The sequence below is a fragment of the Canis lupus genome, chromosome 24 (genome assembly GCF_003254725.2).
Source record: "Canis lupus dingo isolate Sandy chromosome 24, ASM325472v2, whole genome shotgun sequence".
NCBI classification, from domain to species: domain Eukaryota; kingdom Metazoa; phylum Chordata; class Mammalia; order Carnivora; family Canidae; genus Canis; species Canis lupus.
The window spans coordinates 3,207,821-3,230,602 of record NC_064266.1 but is presented as its reverse complement, the minus strand read 5'-3'; the positions used below and the strand labels follow the sequence as shown (position 1 = coordinate 3,230,602).

General features: G+C 40.4%; 2 protein-coding genes across 10 annotated transcripts in view; both read left to right on the top strand.

Annotated features, from left to right (window-relative positions):
* The window catches only part of CFAP61 (cilia and flagella associated protein 61), a 278,254-nt gene that overhangs the window by 189,568 nt on the left and 65,904 nt on the right, over positions 1-22,782 (top strand). For all 9 annotated transcript variants that reach the window (XM_049100272.1, XM_049100274.1, XM_049100273.1 and 6 more), the window contains 2 exons: positions 4,172-4,346; positions 16,745-17,037. In XM_049100272.1, the coding sequence (XP_048956229.1) occupies positions 4,172-4,346; positions 16,745-17,037 (468 nt within the window). The remainder of the gene's footprint in view (positions 1-4,171; positions 4,347-16,744; positions 17,038-22,782) is intronic.
* On the top strand, positions 12,325-13,979 carry LOC112673345 (ubiquitin-conjugating enzyme E2 R2-like). The gene is given in 2 exon segments (XM_035705792.2): positions 12,325-12,718; positions 12,721-13,979. Coding segments are annotated over 2 exon segments (1,044 nt in total). The 5' UTR covers positions 12,325-12,483; the 3' UTR covers positions 13,530-13,979.

Genomic DNA, 22,782 nt, shown 5'->3' with positions numbered 1-22,782 from the left:
GTGCACCAGCAAAAGGTATCAATGCAAACAACAATATTATATCCAACAAAGCAGAATTAATTAGAGAAAGAAAAATACTAATGTCAACAAAGGGTACAATTCGTGACAGCAATACAGAGGTGAGGAGCTCGTTCCATGTTGAACATGATCATGTCAAAGAACATATCACAAAAACAGAGGTGCCCTGGAGTATTTGTTTCTTGGAGTCACATTTAAGATGGGAAAAATCAAGCTAAAGCACATCCAGAGACTCTCAGTCACCCCAGATGTTTAGCCACAGGGGTGAGGATTCAGGATGGCACTCCTCAAATACTTGAAGGGTGTGTGCATGCAGAAAACAGATCAGACTGGTACATCAAGGCCCTGGGAAGCCGATTGAAGATGGACCACCAGACATAATTGGAATACAGTGCTTATTCATCCTACAAAACAACTTCCTAAGAGTCAGGGTCTCCTCCAAGGGGGAATGTCCTGCCTTCAAGACAGCGAGCACGCCATGGCAGGGCCCTTCTAAGGCAGTAGGAACACCTGACAGAGGTTGAGGGACTGCCACATGTGTTAACTCACATAGTTCTTGCAGGAAGTCTCCAAGGTAAGGTCCATGCTGCTTGCATCCCCATTTAATGGATGAGGGAGCCAAGGGTGCAGTGAAGCTGAAGTGATTTGTCTAGGGTCAGATGACGACAAAATGACAGACTGGGACTTAAATGAGGGCTCTAAACTGAGTTCTTTACTATTGTCCCTGTCTCTCTCTTCTCTTTCTCTTTCTCTGTCTCTTCCTCTCCTTTTCTCCTCCCACCCTCCTTCACTCACAGTTGTGATTTGGGAATTATACTTGGTGGCTTTTAAAGTCTTTACAACACAGACCTACCTTTCTTTCTTTCTTTCTTTCTTTCTTTCTTTCTTTCTTTCTTTCTTTCTTTCTTTCTCATTAAAAATATTTGGAGAAAAGCAATTCAGGTGCGGTAGGGTGGCTCCCTGATGGCATCAGGAACTCAGACCCTTCTATCTTTTGTTCTTCCATCCTTACTAAATGGCTTCCATTCTCAGCATCTTGTGGTGACTGCTGTGGCTCCAGCCATTCCATTTGCAAGAGGTAGGGGGGAGGAAGGACAAGAACAGAATGACTTTTCCAATTGCCCCACCCAAGGACACCTGCTAATAAATTTCTTGATACCTGTTAGGTCACTAGTTTGGAAATGTAGTTTTCCAGCTAGGTGTATTTTCAGGAGCCTGTTACTAAAGAAAGAAGGGAGGGAGGGAGGGAGAGAAAGAAAGAAAAAAGAAAGAAAGATGTATATTGAGGGGGCCACCAGCAGGCCCTGCCACCATAAGTTATTAACTTGCTAAGGGAATGGGGGGCTGAAGGGCTCTCATCAGTGAGGGCTGCTGGGCTGTTCAATTCCAAACATCTGATGGGATGGTCGACAAGTCGCCCACTACTGGCCAGTCATTAGCAGCAGTTTAGTTAACAGCAGAACACTCTAGTATGTGAAATGCACCCATGCTTTCCTATTAAATTTTATTCACTCCCTTACTTTGATGAAATAATATGATTTTTTTCCATAGGTTTTTTTTAATTTACTGAGTTCTCAGTTCTGTGTGGACAAAGTAATTGGCCTTGGGATTTAAAATCCTAGTTTCAGTTTTGCCTAGTTTTGCTTAGTGTGTGAAAATGCCATTGTGTGAATATGAAAACTACATTATCCCATTAATTTTCCTTTAATTTCTAGAATTCTTTAACTTAGAAGTGTGCAAAAACACTTCTGCATTCTAGGTACACATGAGAATCATATGGGTTATCAGAATGCAATTACATTTTAGGATGGCAGTAGGTAAGCTGATTGTCATTTTGGACCTTATTCTTTGCCCCTCCCCCTTCCTTGTTTTTTCATGAAAACGTTTACCATTAGGAATGATAACTCATTGAAAGTTTTATAAATTGAGTAGCTCTCAATTTGTTCTTCAGTGCTGCCATTTTCTACCAAGGACTTTCCTGATTCATTAAAGCATGACCTGCTAGATGGGTGTACTATTACCTAAATTTCATTTTCTTTTATACTACAGTGCTCACTGGAGTTCTGATGGGGTTTTGAACCTCCAAAGCTACAGCATTCAATATTATGCATATGAAATCATTTTCTGGAGCCTTATGTGGACTGCTTTATAATACTTATGAATATGAAAATGCCAAAATTTATTGTGTTTTTGCTAATAAACAAATAATATTGCTAATAAGAAAATTTCACCTCCACAATTGTAATTGCAGTAAATGACCACTAATTCCTGAGTTGTTCCTTTTTACTAAATGTAATTTTACTGCAGGCTCTTTAAGAGAAAGGACATGTAGCTTTAAAAATTGATTTTTTAAGCTATTTAATCCTATTTGAAAATGAATAAAATGCATCACAATAATCTACAAGGCTTATTAAGGAAGGACATAACCAAAAAGTTTCCTAAATGTTATCTGAGATTTAGTGAAGCCTGGTTTCTTCAAGCACCAGCCAGCATTCACATCTACCCCATATAAAAGGCATTTTCTGCACTTGTCAAGGGAGAAAGAATCTCCTCTATACCCACAGAAGTTTCTATTGCAAGTGAAATTTTTGCCCATCATCTCTGTAAAATGATCCCTGACTCACAGCCAGTGGGCCTTACGACACGAGTATGCAAGGCAGCTGGTGCAGGTCTTCTCACAGAGCCCTTGATTGCCTTTAAGTCTCGCTCCAGGTACAGGCCCCTTCTCTTCCATTTAATCTCTCCTGGTCACCAAATAAAAATCAGAGCAGTGAGTTGCTGGCCCATAGGGCAAACTAATGCCACTGTGCTATTTTACTTGGCTTTCACGATGGCATTTGATTCTAATTTGAACCAAAATGATGAAAAAATCGAGTCCACATTAAAAAAAAGTATCTGGCATCTCCTGAGAAATCAGATCTGGCCACACTGAACCCATACTCTACCGTGGCACCAAGTGTATAGAGTTGAGTTGTGGCCAAATGCTGGCCAGGGCCTGGGCCTTCGAGTTTGCTAGAGTACCTTCAACACTAAAGACAAGCATCAGCCTTTATGTTTTTACTGTTGCTTTTCCTATACACGAGCAAGTGTCTGCCTCCACTCGTGTCTGTGTCAAAAGGGAAAGAACAGAAGTTTTCCTCAGAGGGTTGTGTTGAGACAGAGACAGAGAGGAGAGAGAGGGAGGGAAGAAGAGAGGGAGAATATTTCTCTGACAAAGTGAAAAATAATTCTATACTTTTCATGCCTAAATAGTAGTCCACTTCTTTCATTTTCTTTTCTGCCTATCCCCTCTAGGCACTTGGATTTCAACCCCTGATATAATTGCCTCTGTGCAGACTTTTTGACCAAAATGGCTATTCCAAATCCTGTTCCATGTGTGCTTCCGTGGCCCTTGCCACTTCTGGCTGAAGAGATGGATTCTAGGGTCCCTCCCCCTGATCCTGGCCAGGCTTTTATGATGACTTACATGAACAGGACATGGTAGAAGGGACACTCCTCCATTTCCAAGACTAGGTTAGAAAAAAACATGGAGCTCTTTGTACTGGTTCTCTCAGAACACTTGCCCTCAGAACCCAGACACCATGTTGTGATGAAGCCCAAGCCCCATGGAGAGGCACATGTGATGTTTGTGCCAGCACTCCAGCCAAGATCCCAGTCCGAGGTTAGCATTAGTTGCTGAACCTATAGTGGCAACTTGCTATCATTTTTTAATACCTGGCATGTTTTCTAGAGGGAAATAAAGGAGTGAGATGGTTTATCTCCAGATGAATCCAGCCCCCAGCCATCAAGTCACCTGCAGCCTATGAGTCTTCTCAGCTGACACCTCCACCTTGCCCTTGTCTGAATTACTGACCTACAGAACATATGAGCCTAGTAAATGGTGGTCTTGCACCACTGGATTTTGGAATAATTTGTTATGTGGCATTAGATAACCAGAGCAATGCCTTCTGAGAATTGTCTCTGAGTGGTCATTCCACCTGGTTCTTGCTTTTTCTTTTTCAAGTAAAACCTGATTGTATCTGAGGACAGAAAAAGGCATACCTATGCTAGACATTGCTATGGTTATTTAATTAAATTAACTCATGTATTTATTGCTGTGTCAGTGCCTCACTTACTACCACTGAAATAAGCACGTCTCTGTAACATACCTCAGGTCCCATGCCCTACAGGGGCTGATATTAATCAACACCCGACAAACAGAGAGATTCCAAACAGTGGGAAGCAGCGATACACCGATAAAGTTCCTCGCAATCATTTCACTCTCAATGATGAAGAAGATTGCTGTAAGGCCCTGAGTTGGATAAGGAGCAACTCCATCATCACAGAAGGTAAGGATGTTGGTAACTGTGCATCTTTGCAGAATCGCTTTTTATTTTTATAATGAGTCTCATTCTTCATCTAGTTCCAGTATATAATTAGTGCCTAATTAATTCCAACCGAATCATTCATCTGTCATGCTTTGTTTTCCAGATTAATTTACAACTTGTTGTCATTTTTGGATACCCCGCATGTTTGCTGGGGAAAAGAAAAAGGCTTGAGATAGTTTAATTATCTATAATTATTTTATTACACAAAATGAATATCCGAAGAGCAAAGCATGGCTAAAATCATTAACTAATTAAAGAATAATTTAATAAGCAAACATGTTTAGCAATTATATGGAAAATATGTCTCCTTTTGTGAAGCCGAAAAGACCTAGGAAGAAAAAGGAAGGTCTGCATTGGAAGGGCTCTTTTCTTCCCTTCCTGATCCATTGTTCTCTTTCTTGGGGTTTTGTGCACAAAACACACATATTCGAGTTGTATGCCACTTTGTGAATCGAAATGAGACAGTAAAAGGTTTGAACAAATGCCTCTGCCACTCAAAAGTGTTTTCTCAAGCATCTTCTTCTCTATTGCTTGGATTAAATTGAAATTGTTTGACTAGTATAACAACCAAAATAGGGCCTGGCTACCTATTTGTCCTTAATTGAAATCTGGAAGTCAAGTTTTGAAGATGACAAAGTGCAGCCCCTTTGTTTTAACCTAAATCACTGACCCCAGGGAGGTTGGGTGACTGGGTTGGCTTATACAACTACCCATGACAGCCTGTAGTTCCAGGTGATCCACGGATGTGAAAAAACATTAAGTACTTATCATCTGGGGATCAATATGTAAAATTAAATGTATTAATTTTAATGTAATTATTTAAATACAATTTAATGATACTAGTTAATATAATTAATATATTCAAATTGAATATAATTTCTCCTGATTTTTGGTGGAAGATTTAGGGATTAATTAACTTATTGTTATGTTACTACACTTACTCCATTAGAAATTGAAAAAATGGGTCTCGAGTGACACAGTACATTACTGGATTCAGTACATTACTGGATTTGCTAATATTTTATAGGCTATTTGATCTAAATGTAAGTCAGATTGGCCTACATTTTCTCTTATAAGCTTTACATGTCCAGTAAAGGGTATGCTAGTCTCACCAAGTGTTTTTTTGGAAGCTATCTGCATTTTTCTAGGGTCTGAAATACGTAGTGTAACCTAAAAGGTAGACAGAAATAACCCATAAAACCAAGTGGGTCTGGAACCTTTGGGCAGAGGTGAGATACATAGATATACACTGGACTCAGATTTAAAACTTCTCAAAGTCTTCTCACATTTGCCTCACAACTTGGTATTGTTTTCGGTTTTGCATCTGTATGTGTTTAAACCGGTTTCAATATTTTAGTCGTTTTTTTAAATCACTGCCCTATGATCCACATAGACTTAAGGAATTCTTAATTTGGGGATTTGCAAACTTTTACAGTAAACTTCAGATAGCAAATATATTGGACTTTGCAGGCCCTGTGGCCTCTATCCACCCACTCATTTCTGCCATTGCAGCAAGAAAGACAATACATAAATAAATGGGCAAGGCTGTGTTCCAGTAAGACTTTACAAAAATAGATGATGAACCATAGTTTGCAGAACCTGCTTTTATGCATAGGATTTATGACAAATCATTACCATTTCATCAAGTCTGGGCCTCAAATTGTAACTTAAACTCCCTGAGAGCTCAAAAGTCCATGGTTCAACACAAAATATGCAGTGTGTTTTAGGACTATCACCAATCCCGCAGTGTTTTAACTTTGAACAGTTGCCTATTTTTGACATTAGGGATAAAGAGTATTTTGGCCAAAAAAAGCCCCTTGAAAGTGGCAGTGCAGGTTCTTTAGGTTGAACGTTTATGGCAGAGAATTTAAAAATCTCCAAACAACAAGCACTGTGCTCTCCTTCAGATGCCTATTCTTTCATGCTCTTGGTTGTTAGATGGGGGAAGAGCATCTGTGCTATTCTGATCACTTGACTAGTTGTCAGGGATGGTGTTACTCAGAGGCCCACTTAAAGGGAAATAAATGCTTTTGCAAGATTTAAGAATGTCTTTCATCAACCACTGCATAAAACCCCTCTGAGTGCCTGTTTTGTCTATTGAACAACCAAGATAAGAAGTATATAGAAATTAGTTTCTTGTCTTCTATGTAGGCTATTTTCCCCAAGTTCAGTGCTAATGACATTCCCAGGGCATCTCTCAAGAAGGTGCTCCTAACTCTCAAATGCTGGGCCCAGGCTCTGGGAGACATTTGAGAAACTCAACCCTGCCACATTAATTCAACTCTGTGTGGTGCTTCTTTTCCAATGACTTTTCATATAAGAAAAGTTAGGAAGAAAAATGTTAACCTCCTGCTTGAAGGAAGCTCTTTCTCTTTGTAGCTTTTCCACAATTAGAGTCCTATCAAACTTGAATTTAATTAGTCCCATTCCAGATCATATCTTCCTCATATGGGTTGCTGTGAGGACTATATTTCATGCCCAACTCAGGACAGTGTGCCACACATAGTAAGAGTTCAGTAATACAGGCTGCCATCTGCATTATCGTTACTACTGCTAGGTGCCACGAAGTTGTTGCCCTGCACTGAGGGTTACCCAGAGTGTAGTCTCAGCCCCTGATAATAGCACAGTCTAGGACACAGTCTACACAAAAAATGGGAGATCCGCGTATACCAGGGATCGACCCAGCTGTAGTGAGACACAGGGTCCTTCACGAGAGCCCTAGAACAGCAGTTTGGAGAAAGAGGACTGAGTTCAGCCTTAAAGAACAGCAGGGTAACTAAACAGAGAGACAAGCTGGGGGAGTGGGAATTGTCCCGGACAGACCCTTAGAGGGCAGCAGGTGGAGGACAGCAGGGCCCAGCTGGTTTAACTGATTACTTTTTTAGAGGTTAGGGAGCTAGTGAAGGGGGATAACCAGTGCACATGACAGCACTTGAGGAAGGTGAACCTCCTGTCTGTGGCACCCATCGGGTAGAGAGAAAGCCATCCAGAAGGAACAGGTGGGAGAAGACTGTGTAGCCCGCTGAAGGTGGGTGGGCCGTGCATGCAGGTGAGGGCTGCTGCCGCCACTTCTAGCTCATATTCAGATCAGTTATGGGATGATGGGACCTGAAGCTAGAAACTAGAATCCTGGCACTTCATGAAGAACCAGCAGGACTGCACTCTTGTACACACTGCCATCGCTCCGCCTGCCAGCTCTTGCTTCCTCTTCTTGTCACTGTAATGACACAGGGAAGAATGTGGACATCTTTCATGATAGTTGGCTTTTGCTCCCTGGGTGCTCATCTCCTCCTTTCTCAATAGTTCAGGGTGGGGCTGGCGAGAGAGGGCTGACAACAGGACCCTTCCTACAAAAGTCGGAGAAAAAAAATCTCCTGTGTCTCAGTGGCTGTGACTGGGTCACATGTCCATCCTGGAATCCCACATCGGATCCTGGGACACACCAGGCTTGACTTGGTTGAAGTACCAGGACATGAGGGGTGGGGCTTGTTTGTTGAGGATGGTAAAGGGATTGTTCTAGAAAGACAGGTGAATGCTGGGTAGCAGAAGCAATGGATGGTAAGTAGGAGAGGTCAGCTCTGGAATTTCTACCCATTGAAACTACAGATACAGCATCCCCACTGCCCGCAGCACCCCCCATCCATAGGTTGCTTTATCCTGCCTGCCTCCACTTCCAAAGGAGAAATGGTTGATCTGTGATGGAATTAGCCCAGTCTGAAGGAAATTGTTTTCTGGGCTCTAGAGTTGGATAGGTTTATAGATGTAAATTATCCTAAACTATTAGAACTGCTCCAGTGTTGTTGAGAATAGGTGACATCACCAGCTCAAATGCTGCTTTCAACTGCAAACAAAACCTGCAGGTTTCCGCCAGGGGTTTCAGATGGAACCCAGCAACCTAATACATTACAACAGTTTATGGCATTAATTGAAACTAATTGAAATTCATCTGCTATTACCTCTGTACTTTCCATGAAAATGAAAAGTAAGATGAAAGTAAAGTAAAAAAAATAAATAAATAAAACGCCCTTAATGGCCCAAAATGGATCAATTATTTTCATCTTTAGCTAAATACAGTTTACTGCCTTATTAAAAGCATGTTTGTTAGGAAAAGTATAACATTAAAATTCCAATGCATGAATCACCGAGCAAAGGCTTTGTTATGTTATATTGAATATGATCTTCCCTTTTTATTTGGCAGAGCAAAATGAGACAGGTCAGGCTTGGGTCATGGAAATCTTATGCTTTGACTAATAAAAAATAAAAACATTCTCTCATCTATTTATAGACATTATATGTTTTTTACATGAATGTTTATTTCATAATTTACTAATATTCTATGATATCTATTTTAAATTCTTTCATTATCTAGTTATTTGCTAAAGTTAATTATATAGATTAAATGCCAATTAGAAATATGTTACATGTCCATTTGCAAATATAGTGTAGTTGTATTAGCACTCTGAAACCAGACTCGGCAGGTCTGAGTTCTGCTGAACCACCTACTTGCTGTGTGACCTGGAGCTAGATCCTTAGCCAATCTGTCCTTAGTTTTCTGGAGAGCATAGTAAAACATATCTCTTGGGCCTGTTCTGAGGATGAATGAGGTCATAGATAATTACTCTATGTCTCTTTTGAAGTGGAAAAAAGGAAATATAATTCTTCATTAAAATCCAATGGAATATATAAATATACATAGACATAATTAAAATACATAAATTATAAAATATAGCATATAGTTTTTGTTTTATCTGGCCTTAAACATATACTAACTAGGAAGAAAAATTCATATTAATATCAATGTGCATAAATTTTGGATTGATTTCTTCTACAGACTGCATCATACATTGAGGTGTGATTTCATGGCCGGACTACCAAATCCAGAAATCCCTTCCTTTTCTTCATTTCACTAGATGGTTTTCATCCTGGAGAATCCTTCATCTTTAGAGTATTGAGCATGATAGTGAAATACATACTTTCTAGGGGGTTAAAATTAAAGCACTCAATTCAAAAGAATAAAATACTTTTTTAGCATCTACTAAAAAATTATTTAAAGGTTGTTCCATCACTCTTAGAGCAAATCCATATCTAAAAAATTTGAAACCATATTTTGTTTTTTGAACTTAACAGGGAGGTCACCTTAAGCATTTCATTTCTCTAAAGCCATGGTACTTTTATTTATTTTTAAATCTTTTATTTATTTATTCATGAGAGACACAGAGAGATAGGCAGAGGGAGAAGCAGGCTCCATGTAGGGAGCCTGATGTGGGACTTGATCTCGGGACTCCAGGATCACACCCTGGGCCAAAGGCAGGTGCTAAACCGCTGAGCCACCCAGGTGTCCTGGTACTTTCAAATAATAGTAAATTTTGGGGGTGCTTGGCTGGCTCAGTTGGTTAAGTGTCCAACTCTTGATTTCAGCTCAGGTCATGATCTCATCATCATGAGATTGAGCCCCACATCAAGCCCCACACTAGGCTCAGATCTCAGCGGGGAGTCTGCTTGAGATTCTCTCCTTCTCTCTCTGCTCCTCCCTGCTCTGCACAGTCTCTCAAATGAATAAATAAATCTTTTAAAAAATAAATAAATATTAGTAAATTTTGTAGCCTCTGAAACTTATTTATCTCCTCCAGGAACTGGGATGATGGAACTGGCCTCATTTCCCCTCTGATTAAGATAAATTGAAGAACCTCCTAAATCTGGGTCCATTATGATAGTTGAAATGTTAGAGGGTCTTTGCCTTACTTTGGTGGTCACAATCAAAGTTGCTAGTGTTTTCATTTATATCTTCAAAGAGCACGTATCAAAAAGCAAGAAGATCACCTTTCCATTTCTGCCAACATTTTAAATGACAAATCTTAGTGCTTTTTTGATCTGAGATGGAGAATTGACAGCTTGCAGAGGGTGATTTGAGACCTCACTGCCCCCCCTTCTCCCCAGTTGGGCTGTCAACACTGAAACCCCTCTCTCCTGTTGGCAGCTGCCTTGCACATTTCACCAGGAGGGTTGCTGCAGGTTAGCCATGAGGGAATGAGTGAGTGCTCCCCTTGCCAACCTTCATTTCTGGAGCTTTCATATGGTCCTCTCTGTAATGATGCCTTCCTTGTGATCTGCTTCCCATTTCAGATCTGTAATCTTAGTAATGCATAATTTATTCCCTAAAAGGAGCAACCAAGATTGGCCTACCATAAAAACTGCTCTGATTGTATTCTATTACCGTTTATTGAAAATTCACCCAGACTGCTCTAATCATCAGTTACCGTTTGCCATTTCAAAGCAGGGTAGCCCACTGTGGTACCTCTGTCACCTATCCGATCAAGTGCAAAAACAGGTCATTTCTTATCCTTAGATTAACTGAGCTTTGGAGAAGACAGTGCCGAGATTTTCTAGCATAAAACTGATAAGCAGGGGAAGTCCCCAGCTTTCCCACTCTATTTGCATCATCTATGTGTAGAAAAGTCAAAAGAATATATATGATATCCCAGTTATGTGAAGGAGGGCCCTGCAATGTGTTACCCTCCTTATAACCATTTGCAGAGACTCCATGAGTCATAAAGAACCTACATCATGGAAATATGTCGATTAAAGTAAATCTTTGGCTAACTAAAGTTGTCTGGCGTTAAAAGCATGCCATACATGAATATGTATCAGGGGTCCCACATAACCGGGGGCTGGCTCACCCTGTCTGTTCAGTTGTCAGGGTGTTCAGCACCCACAGAACCCCATCTACCGCATCTTATCTCATACATTCTGGCTATGATAAAGCTGTCAGACCCAATATCTCCCTGAGGCAAAGCCCTTTCTTCTGTTACTATTCATGGCTGAGTTCACCCATCCTCTCCCCTCAGCCTGGAAACCACTTTGTTTCACCTACTTTTAAACTCTCTTCTCACCTACCCAGTGGTTGAAGAAATCTGTATCTCCAAGGCTTTCTCTGTTCTTCTGTCTCTCTGCCCCCTCTGTTTTCTCTCTACATTTCCTTTTTCCCCATCTTCTTTCTTTGATTCAGCTAAAAATTGACCCAACTGTCACAACATGATAGTTATACAAGGGTTAACTTTCTCATAAATCATTCTCATTTCCTTGGGTTTAAGCGCGTACCAATATGGCAGAAGTATTACTTCATGCCATTGTGTGGTAGGCACACGCAATTTTGGTTACATTTAGGATTAGGTAGGATTTTGTGGGCCTTAATTGGAAACCTAATAACCAAATCTAACATTGTGAAGGGGAACATGCTTCTGTCTTAAAAATCTCAGGTATACAGCTTATCTTATGGTTGGATGAAGTAGCGCCAACATTATAGTGAATACCAAGTAGAAATATGTAGTAGGAAAATCTGGCCGCAAAAATTAAAGCCCAATTAACTTACGGTCAACTGTATGATAAAACCTCAAACATTCATCTATGTGTGCAGTCAGGAAACATTTTATTACACCCATAGTAGGCTAGGTACTATGCAAGGTTCCAGGGATAACATGGCAGGCAGGGCAAACTTGAAGTCATCTCACAGATAATCTTAGGCATGTAGACAGGGATGTGATGAAGGCAGGGAAGAAAGGTAGAGACAAGACTACCATGGGCGTCCTGGGGCTTCACCTGGCTGGAGGCTGGAATGTCTGCTTAGATCAAGGCACAACCACAGGCTGTAGTAAGGTCTTGACCCAAGGGCTTCGAAAGTACTTGTTCTATCCCATCTGTGCTAGAAAATTATTTTGACAAATATAAGTAACCATATTTTTGTGTCTAGGTTGTTTTGTCCTGAAATAAATTAAAAATCAAAATCTTTGTCTACTAGTTTTATTCTGGGGGAGGCCCCAAAATATAAGACTTTGCTTAGCCTATGAATGATTTCCATGGTTATCTTTTTGCTGTTAGCTTATCAAAAAATTATTTGCCGAGTGTGAGGAAAAAGGCCTGGCCCGCGTCATGTGTGAGGAGGACCCAGGCCGGCCCACGGGCCGTCTGGGGCCTGGTCCGGCCCGCGTGGTGTGTGAAGACAGGGGCCCGGTGCGGCCCGGCGGAGGGCGAGCTCAGGGGAGGGGCCTCGTCCGGCCGGGCCGGTGCAAGAGGACTGGGGCTCCAGCCCCGTGCCGCTACGATGGCCCAGCAGCAGATGACCAGCTCGCAGAAGGCCCTGATTCTCGAGCTGAAATCCCTGCAGGAGGAGCCGGTGGAGGGCTGCCGGATCACCCTGGTGGATGAGTCCTACCTCTACAACTGGGAGGTTGCCATCTTCAGACCCCCCAACACCCTCTACGAAGGCGGCTACTTCAAGGCACACATTAAATTTCCTATTGACTACCCATATTCACCACCTACCTTCAGATTCTTGACCAAATGTGGCACCCCAACATTTATGAGAATGGAGATGTATGCATTTCGATTCTTCATCCACCTGTAGATGACCCACAGAGTGGAGAACTGCCCTCTGAAAGGTGGAATCCTACTCAGAATGTCAGGACTATTCTGTTAAATGTAATCTCATTGCTCAATGAGCCCAACACCTTCTCCCCAGCCAATGTGGATGCTTTGGTTATGTTCAGGAAATGGAGGGACAGTAAAGGAAAAGACAGAGAATATGCTGAAATCATTAGGAAACAGGTTTCAGCCACTAAAGCCGAAGCAGAAAAAGATGGAGTGAAGGTCCCCACTAGCCTGGTGGAATACTGCATCAAAACTAAAGTGCCTTCCAATGACAACAGCTCAGATTTGCTTTATGACAACTTGTACGAGGGTGACATCGATGATGAAGATGAGGAGGAAGATGCCGACTGCTATGATGATGATGATTCTGGGAATGAGGAGTCCTTCAGTGCCCCATACTGCCCTGCCGACTCAGGCCAAAGGGAGGGGAGCAAGTGGGGACCTAGCGGTGGCCCCTCAGCAAAAAACCTATCACTGGGGGTGGGAAAAACAAACATGGCTCCTCCTGACTCTCCTTATGGATCTCAGTTTGCTTCTTTTTATGGACCTCTTAATAGAGAGAAAGTAATCCTCCACAGAATGTCTGAATTCTTGCATTCTTTATCCTTCCATCACTATATTGATTTTTTTTTTTCCTTCTTTAAACCCAAACTCTTGCCTCACTTCGTCTCTACAGAGTGTTCACAGCAAAACACGTTTGGTCTGTTTTTAGATTCTTGAAGAATTAAATAGTCTTTCATCGAGACATTTAATGTGTTTAAAGCTGGGAACTCATTTTCCAATGAGTTCACAAATGCTGCATATGCTGAGTAGCAAAAGAAAATGGAAAAAATATATATAAAACCCCCACAAAACAAACATTTTTAAAAAAATTTGCCAAGGTTTAGCTGCTCATTTACATTAGTGTGTGTGCATTCAATCAGCCCCATGGTGGTGAATTTTATTTCCTTTCCCTTCTTAAGGCTGGGATACAGTGGGCGTCAGGGACTTTGTGCTATAAGCCTGATAAAATGTGTTCTCTAAGGGCACAGAGCCCCTTCAGCCTCCAGGAAATCATCCTAACACAGGGGGCCTCAGCTACTCTAAGGAGAAAAGATCAGATTTTGTTTTTTGAAATCGATTGGGATCTAAAGCCTGAAATAAATATTCATACTTTACATAGAAAAAAAATTATTTGCCAGGCATTTGAGTGAAGCCAGTGTTATTGGTAACAGCTCTAAATGTTATTGTTTTTCTTGTTTGAGTACAATTGATACACAAAATGTTACATTAGTTTCAGGGTTACAACATAGAGATTCACAACTCTATACCTTATGCTATTATTACTGATGATGATGAAAGTAATAATGCAATAATAGATGGTGTAGCAAAGTGCCTGGCTTTGTGCCTGGTGTGTAGGAGTCACAAGATAAACATGAGTGGACTCTAAAAATTCTTTACAAAGTAGAGTGAAAAATGATATAGAAAGATCTCACAATTGCACAAATATCTTGGAAAGAATAATCCCCCTGAGAGTGCAAATATTTAAAGATTTTACTTTTTAAAGTAATCTCTACACCTAATGTGATGCTCGAACCCACAACCCTGAGAACAAGATTTGTGTACTCTGCTGACTGAGTCAGCCAGGTACCCCAAAAGTGCAAGCATTTGAAAGGCAAGAGATGGAACTGGCAAAGCTGACTCTGTCACATGGGGTTTTGTTATATTTGTGAAGGGATGTGGTTTGACCTGTGATGTATTTTTATTTATGTTGTACAAAATTATATTAAAATGAGACTCTACTATATTCTGTGGGTATTGAGAGGAATATATGTAAGTAATTTTATAAAACACGTTTCAATGAAAACTTTTAGATGGCATTACATAAGCATTTATTTACTATGACCAGTATGACTGTAATAGTTTGGACTATTGTTTGGCAAATATCCACACCCTTTCCCCTCCTACAGTGGGCAGAGTATGCACCTCACTCCTTTGATCGTGTGGATGGCCGTGTGACTTGCTTTGCTCAGTGGAATGTTAGTGGACCCACTGCAAGGAGAGGCTTGAAAAGTGAGACGTTGCTCTTGCCCTCCTGTCCTCCTGCACCTTTCCATAAATAGAACGTGCCTCAGGTATCTCTTGGTCCAAGGAGGATGCAAGATACATGGTGCAAACCTGATACCAACCACAATGTGGAGCTGGTTGGGCTGACGTCAGCCAGCCTGCAGATGTGCAAGTGAAAAACATTGTCTTCTTCAGCTGCTTACAATCTGTGGGCAATCCTTGCTAGACAGTATCCAGCAACATTGCATGGCCCTGGGTCCCCTGAGCCTATAATGAAAAAAGCCCATCTCACAGTATAGTTACTAAAACCTAACATAAAGAGACTGAAAAAATATTCAAATCTGAGTTGTGTGGAGGCCTAAACACTCAAATTTGTTTCTCTGAAAATGAATGTTGTTTTGACATGCTTATTTTAAAAGGGCAGAAGACCTCGAACCTTTGACAGTTTCAGGTTCAAGTTTTGGCTTTCCTGGCAGGCTGATTCTTTGTTGTGCCAGACAGCTAATATTCATGTTTCACAGCAGGTGGAAGCCTCAATAATTTAAGCAAAATGTTGGCTCTTTCAGCCAAGGAAAATGCAGCCCACCGAGGAATGTTGCATTAGAGCATCTGAATAGAAGGAATCATAGCCACAAAATTAGAGGATCTAAGTGAAGACAGGAAGAAAGGACCCCACTCCCTGGCTTCTATGCCTTCTTGTCATTCCGTGTTTGAGCAACAGGCAGTATGGGAGAACTTTCTAGATGCTGTTACCCTCAAAGAAGCAATCTGAAAGTTATCCTAGTTCCTTCTTTTCTCTAAGCAAGTAAGACAAGCCATTACATTCTTTCAGTTTTGGATGGAAATAGATTTTTGCATCTTTTATCCAACCAAATTGAATAAATACACTTACCATTTATTTTGCCTTGTAAAATTTATCTTAATACGATTTCATAAATGAGGAAAAAAAGATTTTCAATGAATCATTTTGTCGTAAAATTGTTACATGTTGCCCGACAAGTGAGTCTACAGCAGTTCCTTTGTAAAAAGGTAAAAATGCCAATTCAAAATAGCATATACATAGCATGTAATACATTTCACTCATTTGATAGTTTGATCTTAAAACTGATGAAATTAGTGGAATAACATATGTAATTACCTCTGTAGTATTTTTTAAAATATAAATATGTAGTTTAGATTGTTACCATCTAAATGCTCTTACACAGGGAAATTTTTCAAGATTATGTTGCGATTTCATTCTTATGACTGAAAGAATACCCTGCAGTCCCTTTTGCCTAGTCTTGACACCTTACTTCTAAAAATCAGATTATGAATCTTCATAAAATTATCCTTTGAAAGGTAGAATGTTCTAGTCTTTAGTTCTCAAAAAGGGAAGGAGTTCTTTGAAATCAACCCAGTTCAACACTTAAATACTTAAAATATCTGTACCATCACAGCCATGACTATGTGGGTTTGTTGGTGTGTTTTTTTTTTTTTAAACCAGTGTCCTTTTTCATCGCTTAGGAAAAATTTGCAGATACTGCAAACTTTAGTATTTTTTTTTCCTTAAGTGTAATGACTAGGGAACCGAAACAAGATAAAATGTTTTATTCCAGATGGTTCCATTGAGCATAATTTCAACTTTCAAATTACAGGCCAGTAGATGAATGTCCTATTTCTGTATTAAAAGTACTTGACTTACTTTGTGGGATGTTTTGTGCCAATTCTTTACTAAATTATCTTTTGGTCATCGTTGCTAGGTAACACTGCTGGCTTCCAGCAGCTGAAAGGAGGAGGAGGTTATAGGGAACAATTTGGCATTATTAGCATTTGACTAAGAAGGTTGTTGGGTGTTGGTTTGTTTGTTTGTTTTTTCAACCGTGTATCTCAGCATTTACCCCCTGTTCCAGGGAATATAATTGTCTATGGGAATACAATTGACACTTACACCACAGTGGAGACACTCTTAAACGTCGGTGTGAGGGGCTCCTACATCCACCTGGTACAGCCCCCGCCCACTTCCACCGTCACCTGCATCAACAACTACTCAGTGGAAAGCGCGGTGGAGGACGCGCTCAGAGCCGTGGGGGTGACCATCCACCGAGACGCGCTCCTGGCTCAGTGGAACGACGGCAGGTACCCGGACCCCATTCAGAGCGCTTGCTTCACCACGCCCACCAAGCCTTTCAGACTCACCTGCTGCGTAAGTCAGTCCCCAGGAGCTTCACTCCCACTTGTGGAGAGCAATCACCTGCTCCCTGCTCACCTGCCCTGCTCACCTCCCCGGGGACTTCGGGTCTGAGAGATGGCGGCAGGGGGATTTCTAGCTACAGGTTTTGGCTCTTGTTTTCTACCAGTTCAGAGGACCTATTGCTGAGGGACAAGCCACCCCAAACTTAGCAGCCTAAAACATGAATGATTTATTTATTCATTATTTTATCTCTGGTCCTAGGGTTTTGAGGGGGGCCAGCCGGGCAGTTCTCACTTGAGGTCCCTTATGGGGCTGAAGTCAGACTGTGGGTGGAGCTGGAGTCATCTTCATCCCCATGTCTGGCTTTTGATGCTAGATCAGCTGCAGCTGAGATTTTGTCCAGAACACTTCATCTTGGCAGGGTGACCCGGTTCTAAGAGTGAGGGGGAAAGAGAGGAAGAGTGAGAGAGAGACTGTTTCACCTGCCTATATCCAAGGGGAAGAGAAGTAGACCCTGCCTGTCCCTGGAAGGAGTGTCAAAGGTTTGATGAGCACTAACGTTGACAGAGTCCTCGCCATGCTGCAGGCACCACGCTGCATGCTCGCAGTACAGGGTCACCTGTAACAACAGCTCTGTAAAGGAGAGCATCCCCATTTTACAGATGAGAATGCTCTAACTCCAAATCAGTGGTATTCTGGGCTCTCAACCCAGTTCAGAAGAGCCCCAAAGTCTGTGCTGCTGCTAACTTTCTAAGACTCTGGAAACAGCAATAGGGGTTCCTCCCCCATGGAATAGAGACTTGGAAGACCTCTCTTTCTCTCACTTTCCCTCTCTCTCCTATCTATCATCTATCTATCTATCTATCTATCTATCTATCTATCTATCTATCTATGTGTTCTCTCTCTCTCTCTCTCTCTCTCTCTCTCTCTCTATATATATATATATATATATATATATATATCTTTGGAGAAAAGAACTTTTTTCTCCGGTTATATAATAGCTTGACTTACAACCTGTGCCCTCAGATTTGCCAGTTCAGGAGATGAGCAGAAGCCAGCAGTGGATGAGAGAGGGATGGGGCCAGTCAATCTAGCAGAGAAGAGGGGAGTCTGAGTTTGGTGTGAGTATGGAGCTGCGTATGTAGGTCAAAAGCATATGCTATTGGTGTGGTAAAGAATGCTAGCAGCATTTAGTGGGCACACTGGTTTGGGGAGGTCAGTGGGGGCTCATAGCAATCCCTTACCTAAGTCAGGTCTTCTGACTCAAGTGCCCCCACAGGTAAATGATAGTGATCCTCATTCCCCTCACCCCCACCCCACAGTCTAGACAGGAGATCAAAGCAGAACCACCACCACCAAAGAGTCTTCTCTGGAATCCTTCAATTTATCTTGATAATCTATGGAAATTTTGCATTCTGCTCCTTCATATATGCGTTTATTCATTCATTTAACAAATATTCATTGACTATCTGCTAGGTCTTAGGCTCTGTCCTAAGTATGAGGGACATATCAGTGAAAAAAACAGAAACAGTTCATCTTATTTTAATGTAGAAGTGACATGTCACAGTACCTATTTAAGAAGAATCAAAATGTCTTCACCCAAATTTTCTCCCCAAAATGATGATCCTGGAAGGTGTGCCAAGCTTATCCTGGAGAACTTCTGGAGCTAAACACATACCCTAAGTAGGAAGCAGAGGTATGAGAAAACCTCCCCCTAGTAACCAGTTGAATGCAGGTTTTCTAGAGCCCCCTCTGGCCTTTATTTCCCTGTTTAGATCAAAATTGAAATCATGGCAAAGACATTTTGCAAATACTCTCAACTGCCTTGGATCTAACACACCTTCCTGTTGAAACTCCATCCTAAAGCAATTAAGTCTCCTGCTTCCCCAACTGTGTTCTTCTCCACAAGGAATGGCCATGTGGTAGCCCTGGCTGCTCACTGACCCTCTCTGGTGTTTGGCCAACAATAGATACTGGCAGGAGATTAGATACAGGAAGAAGGAAGAAGTCAGGGGATTTTTCCCCTCTGCTTTGAGGAGCATCTCTGTCAGGGAATTAGGAAACTTTTGGTGGGGGTGAATACATTCATTATCTTGACTGTGGTCACAGTGTTGTGGGTTGAATTATGCCTACCCCAAAGATATGGTCCTAATCCCCAGTACCTATGAATGTGACCTCATTTGGAAATAGGATCATGTTAGATCTTATCAACTGAAGAGAAGGTCATACTGGATTGGGGAGAGCCCTAAATGTAATGATGGGTGCTTATTCATGGAAAGAAAGGTTTGATTCAGAAGAGACACTTGGGGAAAGAGGCCATATGATGAAATGGCATCAGCTATGAGTCATGGAGCAGCAAGGATTGCTGGTGACCACCAGACACTAGGATGAAACAAGGAAGGAGTCTTCCCTAGAGCTTCAAGAGGGAGCATGGTCATGGCAACATCATGACTTTAGATATCTCCAGAACTGTGAGAGAATAAATTTCTGTTGTTTTGAGCCACCCAGCAGCTGTGTGGTACTTTATTGTAGCAGGACAGGCAAACTAAAAGTGGTGTCACAAGCATATGTACCTGCTTAAGCTAACGTTTTTATAACTGGCATCATACATTATATACTAGTTTATATCTGGTCAGTGCAATGGCATTGAGATTCATCCATATTATTCCGTTTGTCACTGGTTCATTCCTTTTCATTGGTGAGTAGTATTCCATTGTATAGCTGTATCACATTTGGTTTATCCATTCAGTTGCTATGTACATTCTCGAATGCATCTTTGTGTCGGCACACTTTCACTTCTTGTAGCTGTACATCCAAAGAATGGCTAGGTCATATGGTCAGTGAATGTTTACCTTTTCAAGAAGCTGCCATGCTGCTTTCTAAAGTAGCAGTGTCATTTCATATTTCTACCAGCAATGGATGAGAGTTTCAGTTGCTCTATTCTTTCAAGGACTTGGTATTATCAGTCTTTCTCATTTTAGTAATTCTAGTGGGCATGACATGATGTATCATTGTGTTTTTAATTTGTGATTTCCTGATGATTAATGATATTGAGCATCTTTTCATGTGCTTATTGGCCATTAGTCTATCTTCCTTTGTGCAGTATCTGAGCTATTATAAATGGGTTTGTAAATTTTGTTTTCCAACTGATCGCTACTAGTATACAAAATGCAGTTGATTTTGTATATAAACATTGTATCCTGAGTCATTGCTAAATTCACTTTTTAGTTCCAATAATTGCTTTCTAGATCCAATTAAATATACCAGTGGCAAGTAGGAACTGTTTTACTTGTTTCCCATGTTTAGATCTTTTATTTAATTTACTTGCTTATTCTGCTGGCTAGAACTCCAGTGAAATGTTGACTGGAAGTGCAGGAAATGGACATTCTTTCCTTTTTCCATATCTCAGATGATAACTTTAGGCCTTCACCCCTTTATATGAGGTTACCGGTATAGTTTTCTTTAGTGCCTTTTATCTGACTGAGGAATTAACCTTTCATTCTTAGTTTGCTCAGAAAATTTATCATGAATAGCAATTGAATTTTGTCAAATATTTTTTCTTGTCTATTAAAAAAGATCATATTCTTTTCTCCTTAATACTATTGACAAGATGAATTACATGGATTGAATTTCAAATTGTTCAGCAAACCTTACATTTCTGGAATAAACCCTGGTCATTCACGATTTATTATCCTTCTATATATTGTTGATTTGATTTGCTAATGTTTAAAGAACTTTTGAAACTGTTTTACAACTATATTCATGAGGGTTCTTGATCTGTAGTTTCCTGGTTTGTGTAATATCCTTATAAGTTTTCAGTATTTGGGCAATTCTGGCCTCATAAAATAATTTAGGCAATGTTTCCCCCTCCTCTGTTTTCTGAAAAAGTTTGTGAAAGATTGTTATTATTTTTTCCTCAAATGTTTGACAGAATTAACCAATGAAACCATCTGGGACTGGAGTTCATGTTATGGGAAGATTTCTGATGAATTCAATTTCCTCATTAGCTCTAAGGCTACTCAGATTTTCTGCTTCTTCATATGTCAATTTTGGTTATTGTATTTTTCAAGAAATTCAGTCCATTTCATTTAAAGTGGTTAAATGTTGGCATTAAGTTGTTCATATGCTCTCGTATTATCTATGTAAGGTCTAAAATCTGTAGCATAGCCTGTATTTCATTTCTGGTATTGGAGAATTGCTTTCAATCTCTCTTTCCCTGCCAAACTGATGAGAGAGGAGTGAGACCCAGAACTGTCTAAAGTTTTCTGTCTAGCTAGATGTTTGCTGACTTTATTAACCCTTTTCAAAGAACCAGCTTTCAAATCTATTAATTTTCTTTTGTCTCAATTATTTTCTTCTGCTTGCTCTGGATTTCCTTTGCCCTTTATTAGTTCCTTAATGTATAACCTTAAGCCATTATTTATATATATACACATTTAAAGCTAATTTCTTTTGTGTTGCCTGTATCATATAAGTTTTAATATGTTGAACATTCATTATCATTTAGCTCAAAAATATTTTCTAATCTCCCTATCATTTCTTTTTTGACCCTTGGATAATCTAGAAGTGTGGTGTTCTTAGATGTCATATTTTTATTGCTTTCTCATTTAATATCATTGTGGTCAGAGATATATTCTTTATGATTTTAATCCTTTAAGATTTATTGAGACTTGTTTTATATCCAAGCATAAACATATAAAGAATATGTAGTTTGCCATTGTTGAACGTAGGGTACATAGCAATTTTTTAAATTGAAGTATAGCAGGCACACAGTGTTACATTAGTTTCAGGTGTTTCAGGTGTAGTTATACAGTGATTCCACGTGTAAGTTACAATTCGTTCAGTGTGGCTGATTGATGTTTGAATCTTCTTTGTCTTTACTGATAGTTTTTGGTCTCGTTCTATCAATTGCCAGAGAGAGACATTAAAATCTCTTACTATTATTGTGGGATTTTCTATTTCTCCCTTTAATTCTGTTACTTTTTGCTTTATCTTTTTGAGGCTCTGTTATTAAAAACATGAACATTTGTAATTGTTATGTCTGCCTCATTAATTGTCCTTTTTATTGTTATGAAACATGCCCCTTTATCTCTAATAATATCCCTTATTTTAAGGTTCACTTTATCTGATATCCTTCTTATGTTTACTGTTTGCATGGTTTATTTTTTCCATCTATTTACTTTCTGTGTCTGTATATTCAGTGTCTCTTATAGGTATCATAAAGTAGATTTTGTTAGTATTTTTATTGCTGCATAACAAGTTATGACAAACTTAGCAAACTATAATAGCATCCATTTGTTAGCTCATAGTTCTACAAGTTGGAAGTCATGATGTGACTGGCTTCTCTGCCCAAGGACCCTCAAGGCTAAAATCATAGTGTTGGTCAGGCTGCAGAAGCTTGACTCTGTGGTTGAATTTAATTTATTGCAGCTGAGGACCCAAGGTCCCTGTTTCCTTGCTGTTCAGACAAGGTTCACTCTCTGTTCCGAGAGACCATCCACATTCCTTGCCACATGGCTTTTTTTGTCAAGCCAGAACAGAGTGTTTTTCGTGTCAAATTCCCCTCACACTTCAAATCTTCTTTGGGAAAAATCTACTGTCGTTAATGGCTTACCTGAATAGGTCAGAACCACAGAGAATATCTTAAAGTCAGCTATGCCATAGTTCTATCAGGGTGTGACCTCCCATCACAGTCCCATTTCATGCTCATACTCAAAGGGAGGGGTGGGAATCTTGGAGACAAGCTTAGAAATCTAC